The sequence below is a fragment of the Sorex araneus genome, chromosome X, assembly GCF_027595985.1.
Source record: "Sorex araneus isolate mSorAra2 chromosome X, mSorAra2.pri, whole genome shotgun sequence".
Lineage (NCBI taxonomy): Eukaryota > Metazoa > Chordata > Mammalia > Eulipotyphla > Soricidae > Sorex > Sorex araneus.
Window position 1 is genome coordinate 252075095 of NC_073313.1, and position 18919 is coordinate 252094013.

An 18919-nucleotide genomic window follows, 5' to 3' on the forward strand; every position below is an offset into this window, starting at 1 on the left:
CAGAGCTGAGAAATTAACTGGGTGGGCCACAAGCAAGGCAAGTCCCTTCATTCCTAGACTCTCTCTGGCTCTGGGCTAGACTTGGGGTTTTGTTTGTTTGTTTGTTTGTCAGTTTGCTTCCTTTCAGGGCCACACTCAGAGATACTCAGGGGTTACTCTGGGCTCTGCACTCAGGAATTACTCCTGGAAGTACACAGAAGACCTCATGGGATATCAGAGATGGAACCTGGGTCGGCCACGCGCAAGGCAAGTGCCTTACCCTCAGTACCATCACTCCACCCTCAGGCTAGAGTCTTTCAGATCTGGATACCCAACAGTCAGATCAGGAGAGATGCTTAGTACATACTGAAGACATAAGAACACACGGGACTGGAAGATAGGATGGCGGTTAGCGTTCATGCCTGGTATTACGTGCCCAACCCTGGTTCAGTTCCCCACACCACATGGTTCCCTGAGTACCACCAGGTGTGGCCCTGGGAGTTGTGAGTACTTCAGGCCCGAGCAACGTCACATCCTTCACTGGACTCCAGGTCTGGAGACCAATTGCCAGCAGAGCCCCTGAGCCTCTGGGGACTTCTTGAGAGACTGTCCCCGCGCGAACAGTAACAACAGTAAGGACATACAATAAAGCAACGTCAGCACAAACTGTGCCGTTGGCAAGAACAGGCTACACCACGGGCTGGAGAGACAGTACAGCGGGCAGGGTACTCGCCTGGCAGTCAACGCAGGTTCCATCCCTGGCACCCCGTCGGGGGCAGAGCCAGGAGTAAGCGCTGAGCACTGGGTGTGCTGGCCTCTACCTCCCAAAAAAGAACAGGATATATCGGTCCAAAATCCCTGGGGCCAGGAAGCAGCGCAGAGGAAGAGCACATACCTCACAAACGTAAGGGCCTGGGTTAGATTCCCAGTCCAGCATGGCCCCAAAACTTTTGTGTATAGCCTCAATAACAAAGAAAAAGACAGAAATAATCTTTTGGGGGTGATAACAATAGTACAACAGGCAGGACACTTGCCTTGCATGCAGCTGACTCAGGTTCAATCCCCAGCAGCCTGTAAGTCCCTGAGCCCCATCAGGAGTGACCCTGAGCATTGGGGTGTGTGACCCCAAAACAAAAAATAATAAGAGATAAACTAATAACAGTCCCTTGGGGAAAGGAGGAGAAGCAGAGAGGGGGAGAGAGAGAGAAAGAGAGTGTGTGTATTCAAAGGGTAAGAGCGTATACCTGGCACATTCTGGGCCTCCATGTTTGACCCCTGGCACTGTGTGGCCTCCACAATGCCACCAGATGCAACCCCAGTGGCGCTGAGCACCTCTGAGGAGCTGCCATCAACCAGAGAAGTTGGGCTCTTGACTAAGGCAGGGAGACAGGGTGAGGGAGCCTGCCACAGGGAAGGTAGGAGCCGGGATGAGGGGCAGTGTGAGACTAGAACAGGTGCATGGGGAGAATGGAGTAACGGCAGGACTAGACTGGCAGCTGATCACCAACCAGCCTGGCCCCCGTTTCCTTCCCTCATCCATCGCCATCAGCCCTCCAGGATGGGGAAGAGGCTCCTGGCCACCGAATGCTCGGAGCATGCACTTTTTTTTTTTTTTTTGCTTTTTGCTTTTGGGATCACACCCAGCAATGTTCAGGGGTTACTCTTGGCTTTGCACTCAGGAATTACTCCAGGCAGTACTCAGGGGACCATATGGGATGCCGGGGATCGAACTTGGGTCGGCCACATGCAACACAAACATCGATGTACGATGGCTCTGGCCCAACACACACACTTTTTGAATACACACCCCCCCAACCAAATTATAATAATCCTTTTAGTCTTCTGTCTTGTCAATGATCGTTTTCAAACTGTTTTTCTTTTTTTTTTTTTTTTTTTTGGTTTTTGGGTCACACCCGGCGATGCACAGGGGTCACTCCTGGCTCATGCACTCAGGAATTACTCCTGGCGGTGCTCGGGGGACCATATGGGATGCTGGGAATCGAACTCAGGTCGGCTGCGTGCAAGGCAAACACCCTACCCGCTGTGCTATCACTCCAGCCCCTCAAACTGTTTTTTCTAAAACAGTTTTTAGGGGATCGTTTTTTCTAAAAAAAAACATTTCGAACAGATTGCTCCAAATAATAATAATGACGATGATGGGAACAACGAGGGCTTCATCTCAAACCAGCCCCCACCCCCGGCTCCGCCCCACACTCCACGGGCACATACCAGGGCAGGGCTCGCTACGGTGCAGTGGAAAGTCCAATAGAACGGGAGGCCTGAGAGCTCACTCCGCACCCGCAGCACCAGCGCCTCGGCCACGCGGTCACAGGAGAAGGTGGCTTCGCCGGGGCCAGCTCGGCCCTGCAGCAACGGACGAAGCAGATCATCCAAACGGCTGAGAAAGGCGGCAGCGGGCGCTGTCAGACGCTTGTTCAGCTCCTAAGCAGACAGCAGCGAGTGGTGAAAGCAGGTAACTGGATATGTTGACAACCTTTCAGTATGAGTACTACAAACCACAATGGCCAAAAGGGAGGGGGCTCGGGAGGGGGGGAGAGAGGGAGAGAGAGAGAGAGAGAGAGAGAGAGAGGGAGAGAGAAGTGCCTGCCATAGGGGCAGGCTGGGGGGTGGGGTGAGGGGAGATGGGAGGGAAAGTGGGGACACTGGCGCAGGGAAATGCACGTTGGTGAAGGGATGGGTGTTGGAACAATATGACTGAAACCTGATCATGAACAGCTTTGCAAGGGTCTATCTCACAGTGATTCAATGCAAAAAAATCTTGGAGGGGCTGGAGCGATAGCACGCACACAGCTGACCTAGGTTCGATTCCCAGCATCCCATATGTCCCCGAGCACCGCCCAGAGTAATTCCTCAGTGCAGAGCCAGGAGTAACCCCTGTGCCAGGTGTGAACCAAAAAGCAAAGGGAAAAAAATATTGGAAAAAAATAAAAATAACAATAAATGAAAATAAATGAAAGTGGGACCAGAGCAATAGTAGAGCAGGTAGGATGTTTGCCTTACACACAGCCGGCCCAGGTTCGATTCCCAGCATCCCATATGGTCCCCCAGGACCACCAAGTAACTCCTAAGTGCAGAGACGGTGCTGGGTGTGACCAAAAAAAAATTGTTTTTAATTTTAAAAATAATAAATGTAAGTACAAAAATGCCCCCCCCCCACCTCCCAAATAAATAAAGAGACAGCCGGGATGGGACAGAGGCAAGGGCAATGCCAGGAACCACACACCACAAACTCCGAGCCAGCGCGTGGGGGAGGGACGGGGCCCAGGACAGAGAGGTAGGGGGTGGGGACAGGAACGCCACACCCACACCGCTCTCACCCTTACCTTGGCTCGCTGACTGACCACACTGGCATCCACCTGTTCGTGCCACACCTGCTGAAGATCCCAGAGCAGCAAGGCATAGCCCTGCGGGGTGACGCAGGCCTTGGCCAGGAGGGAATTCTCGGCGAGCTGCAGCCAGGCCCAGGGTTGCTCCAACAGCCCATGGTCCAGCGCCTCCATCTGCCAGGAAGTCTCTGCTCAGCCCAGAGCCCAGGGTGCTGGGGGCTCAGGAGTGCCACACCCATTCTCCTACAAAGAAGACTGGGTGGGGGGAAACCCCTGCTCCAGACTAAACAGGAGGCCCGCCCACCCCGTAGAGAGCCAGCCGAGCCAGCTCACTCATCTGTCACAGCTTCTGAGAAGAAGGAAGAGTTCCTGCTTATAGAGCAGTGCAAGTCCTCAGTACCGAGGGCAGGAAATTCCAGTTATTTGATCACTATCTGAAAACAAAACTGGAAGCTCTCAGAATTTCAAGCACATATATACATATAGTCCCTCGACATGTAAAGATATTCACTAAATGTTTATACAGTCACTCAGGGCCTCACACACATACACACACACAAACACACACATACACGTGACACGTGTTCTACCACTGAGCAGCATCTCTGGCCCCAGGGATCCTGAATCTCTTCTCTAGCATATGAATCCTTGGGAATTCTATGCAGAATGTTTACAAAGGGATGAATAAGAAACTGGGGGGAAGAGCCCCATAATTATCAAAATTATCAAATTCTTAGAAGATTTGATAAACACACACACACACACACACACAAACCCACTAATAAGCTGTGTGTGGAGCAAAGAGAAAAGCCACCAACTGCATTTGCAATGGCTCTTGCATTGCATCCAAGGGCTGAAGTGGCCAGGTCATGATGCCACGCCCAGCATATCACAGTGGCAGGCGCTAAATTCACTTAACTTCATCCCCACAGCCCCACCCAAGCACTCCTGCCTGCACTCCTGGGAATTCAACATTTCTACCCAAACAGATACTCAGTAGCCCAATTCTGGCCAGTAACAGGAGTTTTAATCACTTTTACTGTGGGCTAAAAAGAAGGGACCCTGGGGCTGGAGCGATAGCACAGCAGGTAGGGCGTCTGCCTTGCATGCGGCCAACCCGGGTTCGATTTCCAGCATCTCATATGGTCCCCTAAGCACCGCCAGGAGTAATTCCTGAGTGCAGAGTCAGGAGTAACCCCTGTGCATTGCCAGGTGTGACCCAAAAAGAAAAAAAAAAAGAAGGGACCCTGAAGGCCCGCCACCCTTGGAGGTACTCTGGGCAGAACACTCACCTTGCGTGTAAGAGGTCCCGGGTTAAAACACTCCCCACCCACAACACACACGCATGCGTGAGAGAATTTCCTGCCATCTATAAATACAAAGTGAAGGAGGTAGGGTAGAGGATCTTAGATATAAAGAAAATCAGGGCCCTGGTGGGCATCTCAGGGGCTCAGCACACCTGCCCTGCAGCATGAGGTGGTGAGTTGTATTCAGGGAGCACTGCAGTTTGAGCCAAGAAGCTCTTCCATCTGGCAGTTCTATCTCTTGGACCTCGCCCATCCCCATTTATCATTTGGTGAGGGGGTTGGAGGGGCGACACCCAGCTGTGCTCAGGAATCACTCCTGCTCAGTAACCGTATCAGTTGAACCATTTGTGGTGCCAGTGACCAAACCCGGGTCGGCCGCAATAGCTCACTGTACTATCGCTCTGGGTCCCCATTTGTATCTGGGGGGTTTTGCTTTGTTTGGGGGCCATACCCAACGATGCTCAGGGGTTACACTTGGTTCTGCACTCAGGAATCATTCCTGGTGGTGATCGGGGGACCATATGGGATGCCTTGCATGGAAGCCAGATCGGCCGCGTGCAAGCATGAGAGGGCCTTTAACCCATTGCACTACGGCCCTGGGCCCCAAATGTCATTTTTGAAGAACCCGGGTGTTTACACGACGCATGGCCTCTCGGCAGTTCCTCCGCTGTCCTGCAGAGGGCAGCATGGCCGCAGAGACCCGCGGTGGGCCACTCCCTGTCCCTCTGATTGGACGAGCCTGCTGGGCGTGCACAAACGCCCCCAAGTCATCGGCATCCGGCTGTCAGGGGCCTTGGCCTTGAATGTCCACAACACCGGCTGCACTTAAGGCGCGTGTCGAGACTCCTCCAAGGGTCACGCAGGCGGCAGCGGCCACCTGCACGCTCCGAGCCGCCCACCCCGACGAGCGGCCCCGGAAGCTCGCGGACTCCGCCTCGCCGCCGGCGGAGACGGACTGAGCAGGCGCGGTCCCGCCCACCCCCGGAGCCCAGTTCCGGTGTCGCGGCCGGGCGCCGGGGTCCTTCCGGGAGGGCGGCCCGCGCCCGCTTCAGCTCGCGGCGGCCGCGTAACCCCCACCTCGTCCGGCCCGGCCCAGGGGCGCCCCCCGGATCCCCCACTTACCATGAACAACTGCGACAGCTCCCCACCTTCCCGTGCTGGCCGGCCGGCCCGCGCAAACGAAAGGCCTAGAAGTAGGGGCAGGTTCCCCACCCCCAATCAGCACGCCGGGGAGGCGGGGTTTGGGGCCGCGGGGCGGGTCCAGGGGCGGGGCCAGTCCTCGGGGGCGGGGCTTCTCGGCCCAAGACCGCGTTGGAGGGACGCTGCAGCGGGGAAGGGAACCTGGAGCTGGTGATTCTCCCGCTGATCAAGTAGAACAGCGTGACCTACAAGGTGCTCGTCACTAAACTCACCTTTCCCTCTGCCTCTGCAGCCTGATTATTATATTTTTCTTTTTCATTAAAATGAAGGGATCTGAACGTTACTAGAGAATGTTTTTAAAATGGGATCAGAGCGATAGTACAGTGGCTCAGGCGCTTGCCAACCCAGGTTTGATCCCCAGCATCCCATCGGGTCCCCCACACACACACATTCCCCTCGGAGATCACCAGGAATGATCCCTGAGCGCAGAGCCAGGGGTAAGCCCGGAGCACCGCCTGGGTGTGGCTCAAAAAACGAACAAAAAGAATATTTTACATTCCTTCCTCCTCCTCTCTCCTTTCTCCCAACCTCCAGCCTCTCTTCGGCTCCCTCCAGCACCAAGTCGGGGCCAGCTGGGGAGCTGCTGCTTCCCAAAAGCCTGGCCCACTCTCCCCAATCAGAATTCATTCTTGTAGCTCGCTTGGCAGCGCATACACTAAAATTAGAACGATGCAGAATTCATTCTTTTTTTTTCCCCCCACTTTGTTACCACAGCGGGAGTTTCAGTCTTCAGTACAGACCACCTTCTGCTTTGAATTCCAACTAGTCATTTTCTAAGTCTTGGGGGCAGGACCCCAATCTTAGGCAGATGAGTAGTTCCAGGACCTCGCAAATAGGATGCACTTGATAAATATTTATTAGGTAAATGCTGGGGTTTCCATGTTGCTAATAGTTCACATACCAAGTCTCATTCATTCAGTCACCTGCTCTGCACTTTCTAATAGGGCCAGGAATGCAATCCATCTGTCAGGAAACAGGACGTTTCATAACACACACACACACACACACACACACATAGACACACACACACACATTCTCCCTAGAAGGTAGAGCCTCGGAGTTTCATATCTCTCTCTCTTTCTCTCTCTCTCTCTCTCACACACACACACACACACACACACACACACACACACATTCTCCCTAGAAGGTAGAACCTGGGAGCTGACCCCCCGCCCAGCAACCCAGACGTAGGAGTCCTGGTGATTCCTAAGACCTAAATTCTCTGCGTGCTCCAGGACGCGGCTCTCCCAAACCAGAGAGCAGGTTGGCCATCTCGCCTGGCTCGGAGGACCTGCTGTCCTTCGCCCCAGAGTTCTCAGGTTGTGGGCAGAGGCAACGGAGAGGCTGGGGGATGCAGGGACACAGGTTCAGGAGGGGCAAAGGAAGCTCATATTCTGCTTCAGCCTTGTCGCCGGTCTCCTGGACATCTCCAGCGGACGGCAGCTCTTGGACTAAGCCACGCTCCAGCTGGGTGCCTGCAAAAGTGAAGCCAGAGGGAAGTCGGTCGGGCTGCCGGCCAAGCAGAGAGTGGTGACTTTCTGATCATTCCCCAGCCTGCACTGACCAGGAACAGTATTCTCCAGGAGGAATGCCAAGACGCCGGCCAGGAAGATGGGCTGTGTGAGCAGTGAGCACAGGAAGACATCCAGGGCACTCCAGCCTGTGTGAGGGGGGTGGGGGACAGTTGGGAGAGGGGCACTGACCCAGGAAAGGCCAAGGAGTCTCGCCTCTCTAGACCTAAGCCTGCGTCATCGAGTAGGACAGACCTCTCTGAACTGCTCTCTCCCCTCTTCACCCACGGCTCAACACCTTTGCCCCTTGCCCTCCCTTTCTGCACCCAGGCCTGCCTCAACAGCCCTTTCTCCTGAGCCACCTGCCTTCCCGGTCCAGACTCCTTGTAGTTGGACTTGAAATGCCCCAATCATTGTGATTTGTTTTGTTTTAAGGAGGAGGATGCACCCATCGGTGCTTCAGGGCTCACCCCTGGCTCTGCTCAGGGATTATTCCTGGCGGTGCTTGAGGGCTCATACGTGGTGCTGGAAATTAGACTGTGAGGCTAGCGCCTTACCCCCTGCCCTGTCTCTCTGGCTCCTAAATGCCCCCACCTTATTTCCTGCATCCTACCTTCTGGGCTCTGGCCTGGGTCTCCCAACCTCAGCACTACTGACACTTGAAGCAAATAATTCTTGGTTGGGCATGAGGACGTGAGTATATGTCAGCATGTACTGACATATACTCTACCCACTAAGTGCTAGTAGCAATCTCTTCCCACCATGCCCCACCCCAGGTTGGCACAGCTCAGGAAGTCTCCAGACATGGCCAGGTCTCCTGTGGATGTGCAGTGGAGAACCACGGCTGCTAATCCGCTCTCATAAATGCACCCACCTAAATCTGCCAACTTTCTGGGCCCAGAGAGCTAGGACAGCAGTTAAGGTCTTTGCCTTGCCTGCAGCTGACCTGGGTTCAGTCCCCATCACCCTATCTGGTCCTCCGAGCCCACCAGGAGTGATCCCTGACTCAGAGCCAGGAGTAAGCCCTGAGCATCACTGGGTATGTCTCACCCCACAAAAAAATTTCAAAGATGTTTTAAGAGATGTTAAAAAAAAATCTGCCAACTTTCAAGCTTAGCTCATTGTTCCTTTCTTCATGAAACTGGTCTGTATCATCTCAAATGGAAGCCAACTCACTCCCCCCCCCCCCGCCCCCGTCTTGTTCTGTGACTGCACTGTCACATCTGGCAGCACCCTTGGATCCCGGCATGAATTGCATGCAATGCAATACATATTCATTACACACGTGAGGGTCAGAGACAGCTCAACATACTATAGCACCTGCTTTGCATGCAGGACGTCAGGGATCTATCCCCAGCACCTCGTCCGTCGTTCCCCCCACCCCCAAGCCCCCCTACCCCAACCACTTCTAGGTGCAACACCTGAGCTCAGAGTCTCCCCAGAACACCCCTGGGTGCGACGGCCCTAAGAACGTAGATAGCGGAATAACCCCAAAGCCCAGAGTTGCTCCGAGCCTGAGGCCCAGCTCCCTTGGGCTCCTCCCACCTGTGCTCAGTGCCACGGGGGCTTCCCGGAGCCAGCGCGGCAGCAGCAGGGCCATGAAGATGGAGAAGCCGACGATGAAGACGTTCCGGCCAGAGTCGATGTCAGTCAGGTAGAAGATGGAGAAGCCAGCTGACAGCACCACGGCCTGGGTCACGCCCAGCACCCCACCTGCCCCGGGAGGGAACAACAGACAGCAGGAGACTGCTGGAGCGGCAGGGACACTCGAGGGTGGGTACTGGGTTCTGAGTCAGACAGGGTACTGGGTTCTGAGTCAGACAGGGCCCGAGCCATAGCACACTGGGGAGGGCATTTGCATAGCACAGGGCCGAGAGGGCTTGATCCCCAGCATCCCATGTGGTGCCCTGAGCACCACCAGGAATAACACCTGAGCATTACTGGGTGCATCCCCTCTCCCCCCTCCCCCAAGGAAGCTGATTTGGCGAGAAATCGAGGCAAGAGGCCACCAAGGGGGCAGTGCTGAGGGTGGGAGGGCAAGAGGAGTAGCTCAAAGCGCTGAGCAGAGGTGTTGTATGCAGAAGGCATGTGTTTGATCCCCAGAACCGCATGCTTTCTGAATACCACCAAGAGCCATCCTGGAGTACCACTGGGGGGGGGGGGGCGTAAACCCCAGCCCCTGCTGTGTCCTGAATACCACCAGAAATGACCCCCACTGAGCACAACCACGTGTGGCCCGAAACAGAACAACAGGCCACGTGGTTGAACTGAGAAGTGAGGCCCTGGGCTGTTCACCCCTACCCACATGCCAGGGTGTCGGCTGGTGCCAGCCGTGGGGCATGCTGCCAGCGTGTGCACTCACCGAGCACGGGCAGCGGGACAGTGGCGAGGAGCTGGGCCAGCCTCGGGGAGAGCCCGAACCCCATGGACAGCAGCCCCACCAAGTAGACCATGCGCTGAGACCCGCTCTGCAGGGAGAACACACGAGGAGTCACTTGCGCCACCTCTGGGTTCCGTGTCTCCCCGTCAGGAGATCCCCACTCAGGGACCCCTTCCAGAAGTTTCCCCAAGCTGCTCATTAACAGGACTGCCTTCATTTACCCGCTCTCCCACTGCCCTGATTTTTTCCCCCTCTATTTCTTTGTGTGTGTGTGTGTGTGTGTGCGTGTGTGTGTGTGTGTGTGTGTGTGTGTGTGTGTGTGTGTGTGTTTGGAGAGCAACTACTGCTGGCTCCTTACTCAAGGGCATTCCCAGCGTTGCTTGGGGGACTGGGCAGAGCCAGGGATTAAACTTGGCTTTCCACCATGTACGGTATTGCTTGGTTTACTTAAAGCACTTTAAACGCTCAGAAAATACCTTCTTCTTGGGCCAAAGCCATAGTCCCGTGGGGAGGGCATTTGCTTTGCCTGCATGTAGCTGACCCAAGTTCAATCTCCTGCATTCCATATGGCCCCCTGAGCACTGCCAGGAAAAATTCCTGGGTACAGAGCCAGGAGAAACCCCTGAGCACTGCCAGGTGTGACCCCAAAAACAATGAAACAAAAAAAAATATTCTTTTGCGTCAATTTTCCACTTCTCTGTAAAGTCCCAAGCGATCGAGGTCTGTAGCTGAAGGCCCAAGCGATCAGGGTCTGTAGGTGACTAATCCTTCTACCCTGCATCCGTGCACCCCCAGCCGTGGGCATGACACAGAGATCATTGGGATTAAGTCACTCTCTCCCCATGGCTCCTACCCTCGACCCCGGTTGGCATCTCCCTCCGTGAGATGTGCCACACCACACAGCTGGGTACAGCTGACAAGGGCTCAGTATGTCTCCTTCCTGCTCCCCAACCTCCAGCAACCCCCCTGCCACACACACACACACACACACACACACACACACACACACACACACACACACACACGCACGCCCGTGCCATTCCCATACCTGGATGAGACCCACGGCGCCCAGGTTGGGAAAGCTGGATGCGATGCCCAGGGGACTCCCCAGCAGCCCGGCCAGTGCGCTGCCCAGACCCTCCAGACTCAGGCCCCGACTGCAGGCATGGGGAGGCGGAGCAGGCCAGCGCAGCAGCCGGCCACAGAGGCCATAGCAGCCCAGGGAGCTGGTGGAGGCCGCCAAGGCCATGGAGACGCCGGCAGCCAGAGCCCGGGGCGTCAGCAAGGGCCAGCGCCACGCAGCTGGGGAGGGAAACAGAGCCAGCTTGGGGTCTGACTCCACCCGGAGCCTCCCCCTGCCTCCAGGTGCCCCAGACACCCCAGAGCCCCGTGGAAATTTGAAGACAATGTCTCAGGACAAAACCACTGAATTCCTGGGCCAGACTCTTCCCCCGGTGCCGGGGATTGAACTCAGAGCCTCATGCATGCAAGACATGGGCACTATGCTGAGCGCCATCCCCGGCCCACTCAACTCTCACGATAAAGATTCATCCCTTGGGTTGTGGCTTTGCATTTGGGGGCCACACTCAGCCGTGCTTGGGACTTACTCCTGGCTCTGCACCCAGGGATCACTCTCGTGGTCCTTGGGGGACCGTAGAGGGTGTTGGGCATTGAACCCAGGTTGGACAGGTGCAAAGCAAGAGCCCTACGTGCTGTACTATTGCTCTGGCCCACAACTCACACAAGAATGAAGGACGGGATAGTAGTAGACTCTGGTGCCATAGGGTAGGGGGTGGGGGCATTTCTATTTGTTCCGTAATAAAAAAAAAAATTTCCAGAGGAGAGCTAAGTACTTTTTTTTTTTTGGAAAAGGACAATTGACTGAATAGTTTTAGGACTCTGCTCTAGCTTCATGCCCCTGCCTCTTTGCAGCTCACCAAAAGTCTTTAGCTCCAGATACACTCACCCTATACTCACCAGACTGCCCCAGGGTCTTTGCTCATACTGTTCTCTCATCCTAGAGTGCTTTCCCCTCCCTCATCCTCAACAGAGGCTCTGTTCGTTCACCTCTCAGTACAGCTCAGTGACCCCTTCCTCAAGAAGACCTCACCTAGGGGCTGGGGAAATGTGCCTCAACACGTAGAGCACGTGCAAGTGAAAGTCCCCAAGTTTGATTTCCAGCAATGCCAAGTGTCATTCTGGTGACCACTGAACCACCAGGTATGGTCCCCACAGGAGTTTTTAAAAGCAATAATAAATGTGTATGGAGGAAGTGGGTTCAGTCTTCGGCACTGCAATATTAATAATATCGCCAAGGCTGCTCTGCTCAAGTCAACCATCCATCAGAAGGTCTCATCTCAGAATGCACCGCCCTTATGACACTTGCACTGTGCCATTTCCCTTTGACCTCTGTAGCTCTTGACTGCTATGTCCCCAGTGGACCACTAACTCCGTGAGGTCAGGTACTGTGTCTGTCCCATCTCCCCATTCGGTACATCAGGCACTTGCAACAGATCTTTATCAAATTGAGAAATGTGCAAACGGCATCTACAAAGTCTCGAAAGCAATTTCTACCTCCGTCCCTGCAGCCCTGCAGGGAAGAAACCCAAGTATGCAGATTGGGCAAGGAGTCTTGTAGGAAAATCTGGCAGACACGCTAGGTGTTGCCAGGTGTTGCCTGGATGAGGAACTGGCATTAGCTCTCCCAGCCACTTCTCCTCCTGAAACCCACATGTTTAGAAAAAAAAACACAGTATGAGCGCACCTGAAACATCCACCAGATCTGCAGGTCAAAGAAATGGACACCAGGGCTTCAGTCCAGTAGGTAAAGCACTTGCCTTGTACACAGCTGACCCTGGTTTGATCCCCAGCATCCCTATGGTCCCCAGAGCCCAGCAGGAGTGATCCTGAGCACTGTCGTGTGGGCATCGCCCCCCCACCCCCCAAAAAAAAGAACATCTTCACTTGGAGGCAGGAGGAGGAGGCAGCAACGTACCTGGATGAGGCAGCCAGACCCACGGTGCCGGGGTGGCAGAGGACAGCTCCCTGGGGATGAGGCTGAGGCCCAGACAGGCAGAGACGATCCAGACAGCAGCCACGGGCATCAGCACCTGACGAGGGGGACCCAGCTGGAGCAGACCCCTCCCCCGTGCCACAGCAGCCCTGTGGCCCCAGCCCAGACCCCTGCAGATGTACCGAGAAGACCCTGAAGGTGAGCACTCGAGAGTGAGTTGGAGAGGCTGGAGCTGCCCGCTGGAGACGTCGGGGCAGAGGGCAGTTGCCCAGGTGCTGGGAACAGACCACCAGGAGCAGGATAAGCCTGTGAGAGAGAAGGCAGTTGAGGGGCGAGACGAAGCATGCGTTCAGAGGGGACCCCGGGTGGGAATGGCAAAATGCCATCCAAGGGGTTGCAAAGATTGTGGAAGGGGGGATCAGTGGGAGAGAGCAGGCGAGTCGGGGAGACGGAAGGAACCCAGCCAGAGCTGTCATCCCAGACCCACAGGGTCCCGTCCTGCCCAGCTTGCCGCCCACCTGGACAGACCAGCAACACCGGCCCTCCCACCCCCAGCCCCACCCCCAGCACCGCCCCTTTCCCCTCAGCACTTACGTACAGCAAGGCCAGCCCCCAGTGAATGGAGCAGAACAGGGCCACCTCCCTGTGGACAGCCAGCCCGGCCACCATGAGGCTGGGAGCCAGCACCAGGGGCCCACAGCGGGGAAACACGTGGCCGGGACCACCCACCAGCCCCAGTGCGCCTTGCAGCAGCCCCGACGCCACCACTGCCCCGGACACCTGGTGGAGGGGAGAGGAGGGAGCACAGCAAGGACTGATTCGGCCCCGGAGAGCCACGCTCAGCCTGCGTGGGGGTTCTCACTCCTTCTAAGGTGAGTCATCCCCTCAGCCTCCCACCCAAGGGTCTCAGAGCCCCCGCAAGACGGAAACACCCTCTTCCCGAATCCAGACCCACGGTGCCAGGGTAGCAGAGGACACCCTGCATCCCGCACACCCTCTGGCACCCACTCCCAATCTCTCCTACCTCTCGGAGAGAAGAATCCCAGCGCTCCTGGCCAGGACAGCCGGAAGTGGCACACAGGTGCAGCACGAGGGAGGCTGGGGAGGATGAGGGCATGAAGAGACGGGACCCTGGCTGGAAACCCAGGGTCTGGCCATCATAGATGCCTGGCAGAGCCCCAGACTCCTCTAGCATCCAGCCTCCCTGCCTCCCAGCCTCCCTGCCTCCCTGCCTCCCTGCCTCCCTGCCTCCCTGCCTCCCTGCCTCCCTGCCTCCCAGCCTCCCTGCCTCCCTGCCTCCCTGCCTCCCAGCCTCCCTGCCTCCCTGCCTCCCTGCCTCCCTGCCTCCCTGCCTCCCAGCCTCCCTGCCTCCCTGCCTGCCTGGGCTCTGTCTCACAGTTTTCAGGTGTCCGGATGGCCAGAGGTAGCTTTTGACTGGTCATCACCAGCGCAGGGACCAGGAACTCAAAGGAGGGAGCCTGGACGAGAGGCAGCCTGGAGGGACAGCAGCCCGGGCACATCGGTGAGTAGGTGGCAGGGGCCGGAGAGTCCGACAGCAGGGAAGGCGTCCGCCTGGCACGCGGCCAACCTGGATTCAATCCCCAACACCCCATAGCGTCCCCTGAGCCCCACCAGGAGTGACCCCTGAGCTCAGAGCTGGGATCAAACCCTGAACACCGCCAGGCATGGTCCCCCAAAAACAAAAACAGCAATAGATGGCAGCCAAAAGGACCCCCCAGGTCTCTCCTGCCTCCTCCTCCCTCCCCCCCCCCCCGGGATCCCGGCCTTCTTTTTTATGTTTTCCCTTTTTGGGTCACACCCAGCAATGCACGGAGGTTATTCCTGGCTCTGCACTCAGGAATTTACTCCTGGCGGTGCTCGGGGATCATATGGGATGCTGGGAATCGAACCCGGGTTGGCCGCGTGCAAGGAAAACTACTTACCCGCTGTGCTATTGCCCCGGCCCCAATCCCAACCTTCTGGCCAGGTTGCTCCTTACCTGCTGCCCACCCACGTCTGCAGTGTGGTCGTCAGGCCACAGGAAAAGAGGCAGGACGCCAGGAGCTGGGCAGGGGCATAAGAGAGGCCCCCTGGGGGGAGACTCCGCAGCAGGAGCAGGTGGGAGGCAGAGAGTAGCACCACCAGGACCAAGAGATGCTGCGGGTGCGGGCAGGCCGGGGGTGGTCTTCAGAAACAGGGCTGCGGACCACTTCCGGGAGCCCAGTTTCTTAATGCCGTGCCCACATCCTCCGTCCCTCCTCCCTATACCTCGCCACCCCGCACCCCTGCGTCCTACCTGCAGGGCCAGAAGGCAGCTGAGACCCCAGGGAGGGGGCCCATGGGGGCAGGCGGGGGAGGGAGAGGAAGGTGCGGGGGCAGCGGGCAGCAGTGGCTGGGGGTTCTGGGCATCCCGGGGGCCCACAGGCTGGAGGGCGATGTCCTGGATGGGAGAGTGGCGCATGCTGCCCCGGGGCTTCTGTCTTGGCCTGGGCTGCCCCAAGCCAGTTCAGGAGAGCCGAGAGCGAGGTCAGCCCTCAGTGAGCCTCCCGCGGAGGGGGGTGTCGCTGAGGCAGTGGAGGGAGAATGAGGGATTCGGGGCAGGACGAGGCCCTTTCACCTTTGCCCAGCTCTTCTGCAAATTCCATCACCCATTAACTGGGGGCCCGTGGGCTCCACCCCTTCCCCCGAGAATCTCCATCTAGATCCCCCGCTCCAGGTTGCAGAGAAGGCTGGGCGGGAGGCTGGCAATCGAACTCCAGTGGGGTTTGATTTTGTAGGGTTTTTGACTTTCTGGCATTTTCTAGGGGTTCCCAAAGTGGGTGATACTGCCCCCCTTGGGGAAGGATCAAAAAGGATCAACCTCCTACCCTCAGGTGCAACTGGGCGGGAGTGCTCTCTGTTAGTTCCCTTTTCAACAGGGAGGTTTTCGGGAAGTACTGAGTGACTTTTCTCTCCTGCAAAGGGGGCGGTGGGCCGTGTAAGCTTGGGACCTGCCGTCTCATTCCTCCGTCACCAGCTGTGTTTGGAACTGTCTGGATTCCACAGAGGTTCTCGACATTCAGGGCCAGGCATCCAGGATGGCCCCAAGAGGCAGGGCCCGGGCCCACTCCCTCCGTGATGTACAGTAAGAAATTCCCCGGGGCGGCCACGTGTAGTATTAAGGAGAATAATAATGGGCCTGGTGAAAGCGGAAGGCAGAAATGGCCCATGCCTGCCTCATAGGGCTGGATTCTCAGACACACGGCTCTGCTGTCCGAGGTCACTGCTATCTTGCTGGTGACACATGTACCATAGCCACTGCCACCCTTGCGGAAGCAATGTTCCGCAGGCAAGAAAGCACACATTCTTGGAAAAGCACTGAGAGAAGTTCACTTTGGGGGCTGGAGCAATAGCACAGCAGGTGGGTACTTGCCTTGCACATGGCTGACCTGGGTTTCACTTCCTGGCACCCCACATGCTCCCCTGATCTCTGCCAGGAGTGATCCCTGAGCACAGAGCCAAAAATTAGTCCTGAGCACCACTAGATGTGGCCCCCAAACAAAACAAACAGACGAGGTTCACTTTTTTTTTCTTTTGGGGTCACACCCAGTGATGCACAGGGGTTACTCCTGGTTTTGCACTCAGGAATTGCTCTTGGCGGTGCTCAGGAGACCATGTGAGATGCTGGGAATCGAACCTGGGTCGGCCGCGTGCAAGGCCGCGCGCCCTATCTGCTGTGCTATCGCTCCAGCCCCCAAGGTTCACTTTTGATGTATACAGAGAGGTGTTTTGTTTTGTTTTTTGGGTTTTGGACCACACTTAGCAGTGCTCAGAGCTTATTCTTGGCTCTGCAGTCAGAATCACTCCTGGCAGGCTCAGGGGACGACATGGGAAGCTAAGGATCAAACCTACAAACGTTTGCCTTGCACTCAGTCGACCCGGGTTCTGTCCCCGGCATCCCATATGGTCTCCCAGGCACCACCAGGAATGATTCATGAGTGCAGAGTCAGGAGTAACCCCTGAGCATCGCAGGGTATGACCCCAAAAAGCCAAACAAACAACAACAAAAATCCCTGAGTCTGCTGCACATAAAACAAGTGCCCTACCTGCTGTCTATCGCTCTGGCCCTTGGAGGTTTGTTCATTGACAAATGAAATCTTCAAACTGCGTGGAAACAATTTCATGTTTGCATGTTAAAAGGCAGAGACCTAGGGACAGGGAAGCCTCAACAGTAGAGCACACGGCTCACAGGTATGAAGCTAGTGAGCCCTAGAGTTTGATCCCGGCAAACTCATTCGCCTGAGTGCGATCCCAGTGGCTCTGCTCTTTGGGGTTTCTCAGAGCTACTATACAAACCCTTTCAAATTCAGGGATGGACTCTGCAGTGAAACGTGTCTGAGCACCACCACCACATGTGGGCCTTGGTCATCTCAGACACAACGAAAGCGGAAGGGGAGATTTGGTATAAAAGTCACTTCTAGGACCTGGGTGAGAGAGGTAGCACAGAGGTTAAGGTATTTGTCATGCCCAGGTTCAATCCCGTGTTCCCCAGAATACCTCCAGGAGTAATCTGCGAGCACAGAGCTAGGAGCCAGTCCTGAGCACTGCCAGTGGGACTCCTATATGGTTAGGCTCAAATGAAACATTTGGATCACACCTGGTGGTATTCAGGGGTCACTCTTGGTGAGGCTCCTGGGTCCATGCAAGGCCAGAGACACATGCAAGCCAGCGTGACCCCTTGGACTGGCTCTCTGGCTTTAAAGGGAACAGAGCCAGAAAGTAAGACCCTTGCCTTGCAAAGGCTTGACCATGATCCCTCAAGTCTCACCAGGAGTGATCCCTGAGTTCACAGCCAGGCGTAAACCCTGAGCACCACTAGGTGTGACCTCCCCACAGAGGTCAAACCAACCAAAAAAAAAATGCATGTAGATTTCATATAGATTGTCCTCATTTTGGCGCTGGAGAGATAGCACAGCAGGTAGGGCGTTTGCCTTGCACATGGCCGACCCGGGTTCGATTCCCAGCATCCCATATGGTCCCCTGACCACCGCCAGGGGTAATTCCTGAGTGCAGAGCCAGGAGTGGCCCCCGTGCATTGCCAGGTGTGACCCAAAAAAGCCAAAATAAAAAAAATAGATTGTCCTCATTTTACAATGAATTCACATCCAATTGACATCCCAATAAACTCATTATAAGCTGAACATTGGTTTTGCTCCCCTTTTTTGGCCACACCCCTGGCAGTGCTCAGGGATCACTCTTGGTAGGGCTGGGATCAAACCTGGGCCAGCTGTGTGCAAGGCAAACGCTGTACCTACTACCTCTCTGGTCTAACTTGAAAATATCTGAAGTCAGGAGTCTTGACTGTCTCTACCCAGTGTCAGAACTTGCCACTGGATTTCTGCTGTGTCGCTTTCACACCATCATAGTTTTTTTTGGGGGGGGGCTTTTTAAAAAAAATATTTATTTTTTAATTAGTGAGTCACCGTGAGGGTACAGTTACAGATTTATACATTTTTGTCCTCATGTTTCCCTCATACAAAGTTTGAGAACCCATCCCTTCACCAGTGCCCATTCTCCACCACAAATAAACCCAGCATCCCTCCCACCCCCCAATCCCATCTCCCCCCACCGCACCCTGCCACTGTGGCAGGGTATTCCCTTTTGTTCTCTCTAATTAGGTGTTGTGGTTTGCAATAAAGGTGTTGAGTGGCCATTGTGTTCGGGTCTCCAGTCTACATTCAGCACGCATCACCCTTCCCCCGCCTGGCCTCCAACCACATTTTATTAGGTGTTCCCTTCTCTATCTGAGCTGCCCTCTCCCCAGAATGTGAAGCCAGCTTCCAAGCCATGGAGTCAACCTCCTGGTACTTAATTCTACTATTCTTGGGTGTTACTCTCCTACTGTTATTCTATATTCCACAGATGAGTGCAATCTTTCTATGTCTATCTCTCTCCTTCTGACTCATTTCACTTGGCATGATACTTTCCATGCTGATCCACTTATATGCAAAGTTCATAACCTCATTTTTTCTAACAGCTGCATAGTATTCCATTGTATAGGGCACTCAGGTTTTTTCCAGATTCTGACTATTGTAAATAACGCTGTGATGAACATATAAGTGCAAATGTAATTTCGACTATACTTTTTTGCTTCTCTGGGATATATTCCTAGCAGTGATATTGCTGGGTCAAATGGGAGCTCA

The 18919-nt window shown here is 55.4% G+C and overlaps 2 protein-coding genes across 2 annotated transcripts in view; both read right to left on the minus strand.

Annotated features, from left to right (window-relative positions):
- Positions 1-5863, minus strand: part of NHEJ1 (non-homologous end joining factor 1) — a 119697-nt gene extending 113834 nt beyond the window's left edge. Inside the window, exons 1-3 of the mRNA XM_055123209.1 lie at positions 5756-5863; positions 3324-3500; positions 2209-2421 (exon numbers count right to left, since the gene is read on the minus strand). Coding sequence (XP_054979184.1) covers positions 2209-2421; positions 3324-3500; positions 5756-5758 — 393 coding nt within the window. The 5' untranslated portion in view covers positions 5759-5863. The remainder of the gene's footprint in view (positions 1-2208; positions 2422-3323; positions 3501-5755) is intronic.
- A 1176-nt stretch (positions 5864-7039) lies between these two features.
- SLC23A3 (solute carrier family 23 member 3) lies at positions 7040-15060 on the minus strand (the record flags this gene model as incomplete). Its single annotated transcript, XM_055123211.1, has 12 exons — positions 7040-7308; positions 7398-7493; positions 8890-9057; positions 9707-9812; positions 10773-11026; positions 12720-12834; positions 12920-13043; positions 13336-13517; positions 13762-13835; positions 14134-14231; positions 14737-14894; positions 15034-15060. Coding segments are annotated over 12 exons (1671 nt in total), but the record flags the coding sequence as incomplete, so codon positions are not given.
- Between the last annotated feature and the right edge of the window lie 3859 nt (positions 15061-18919).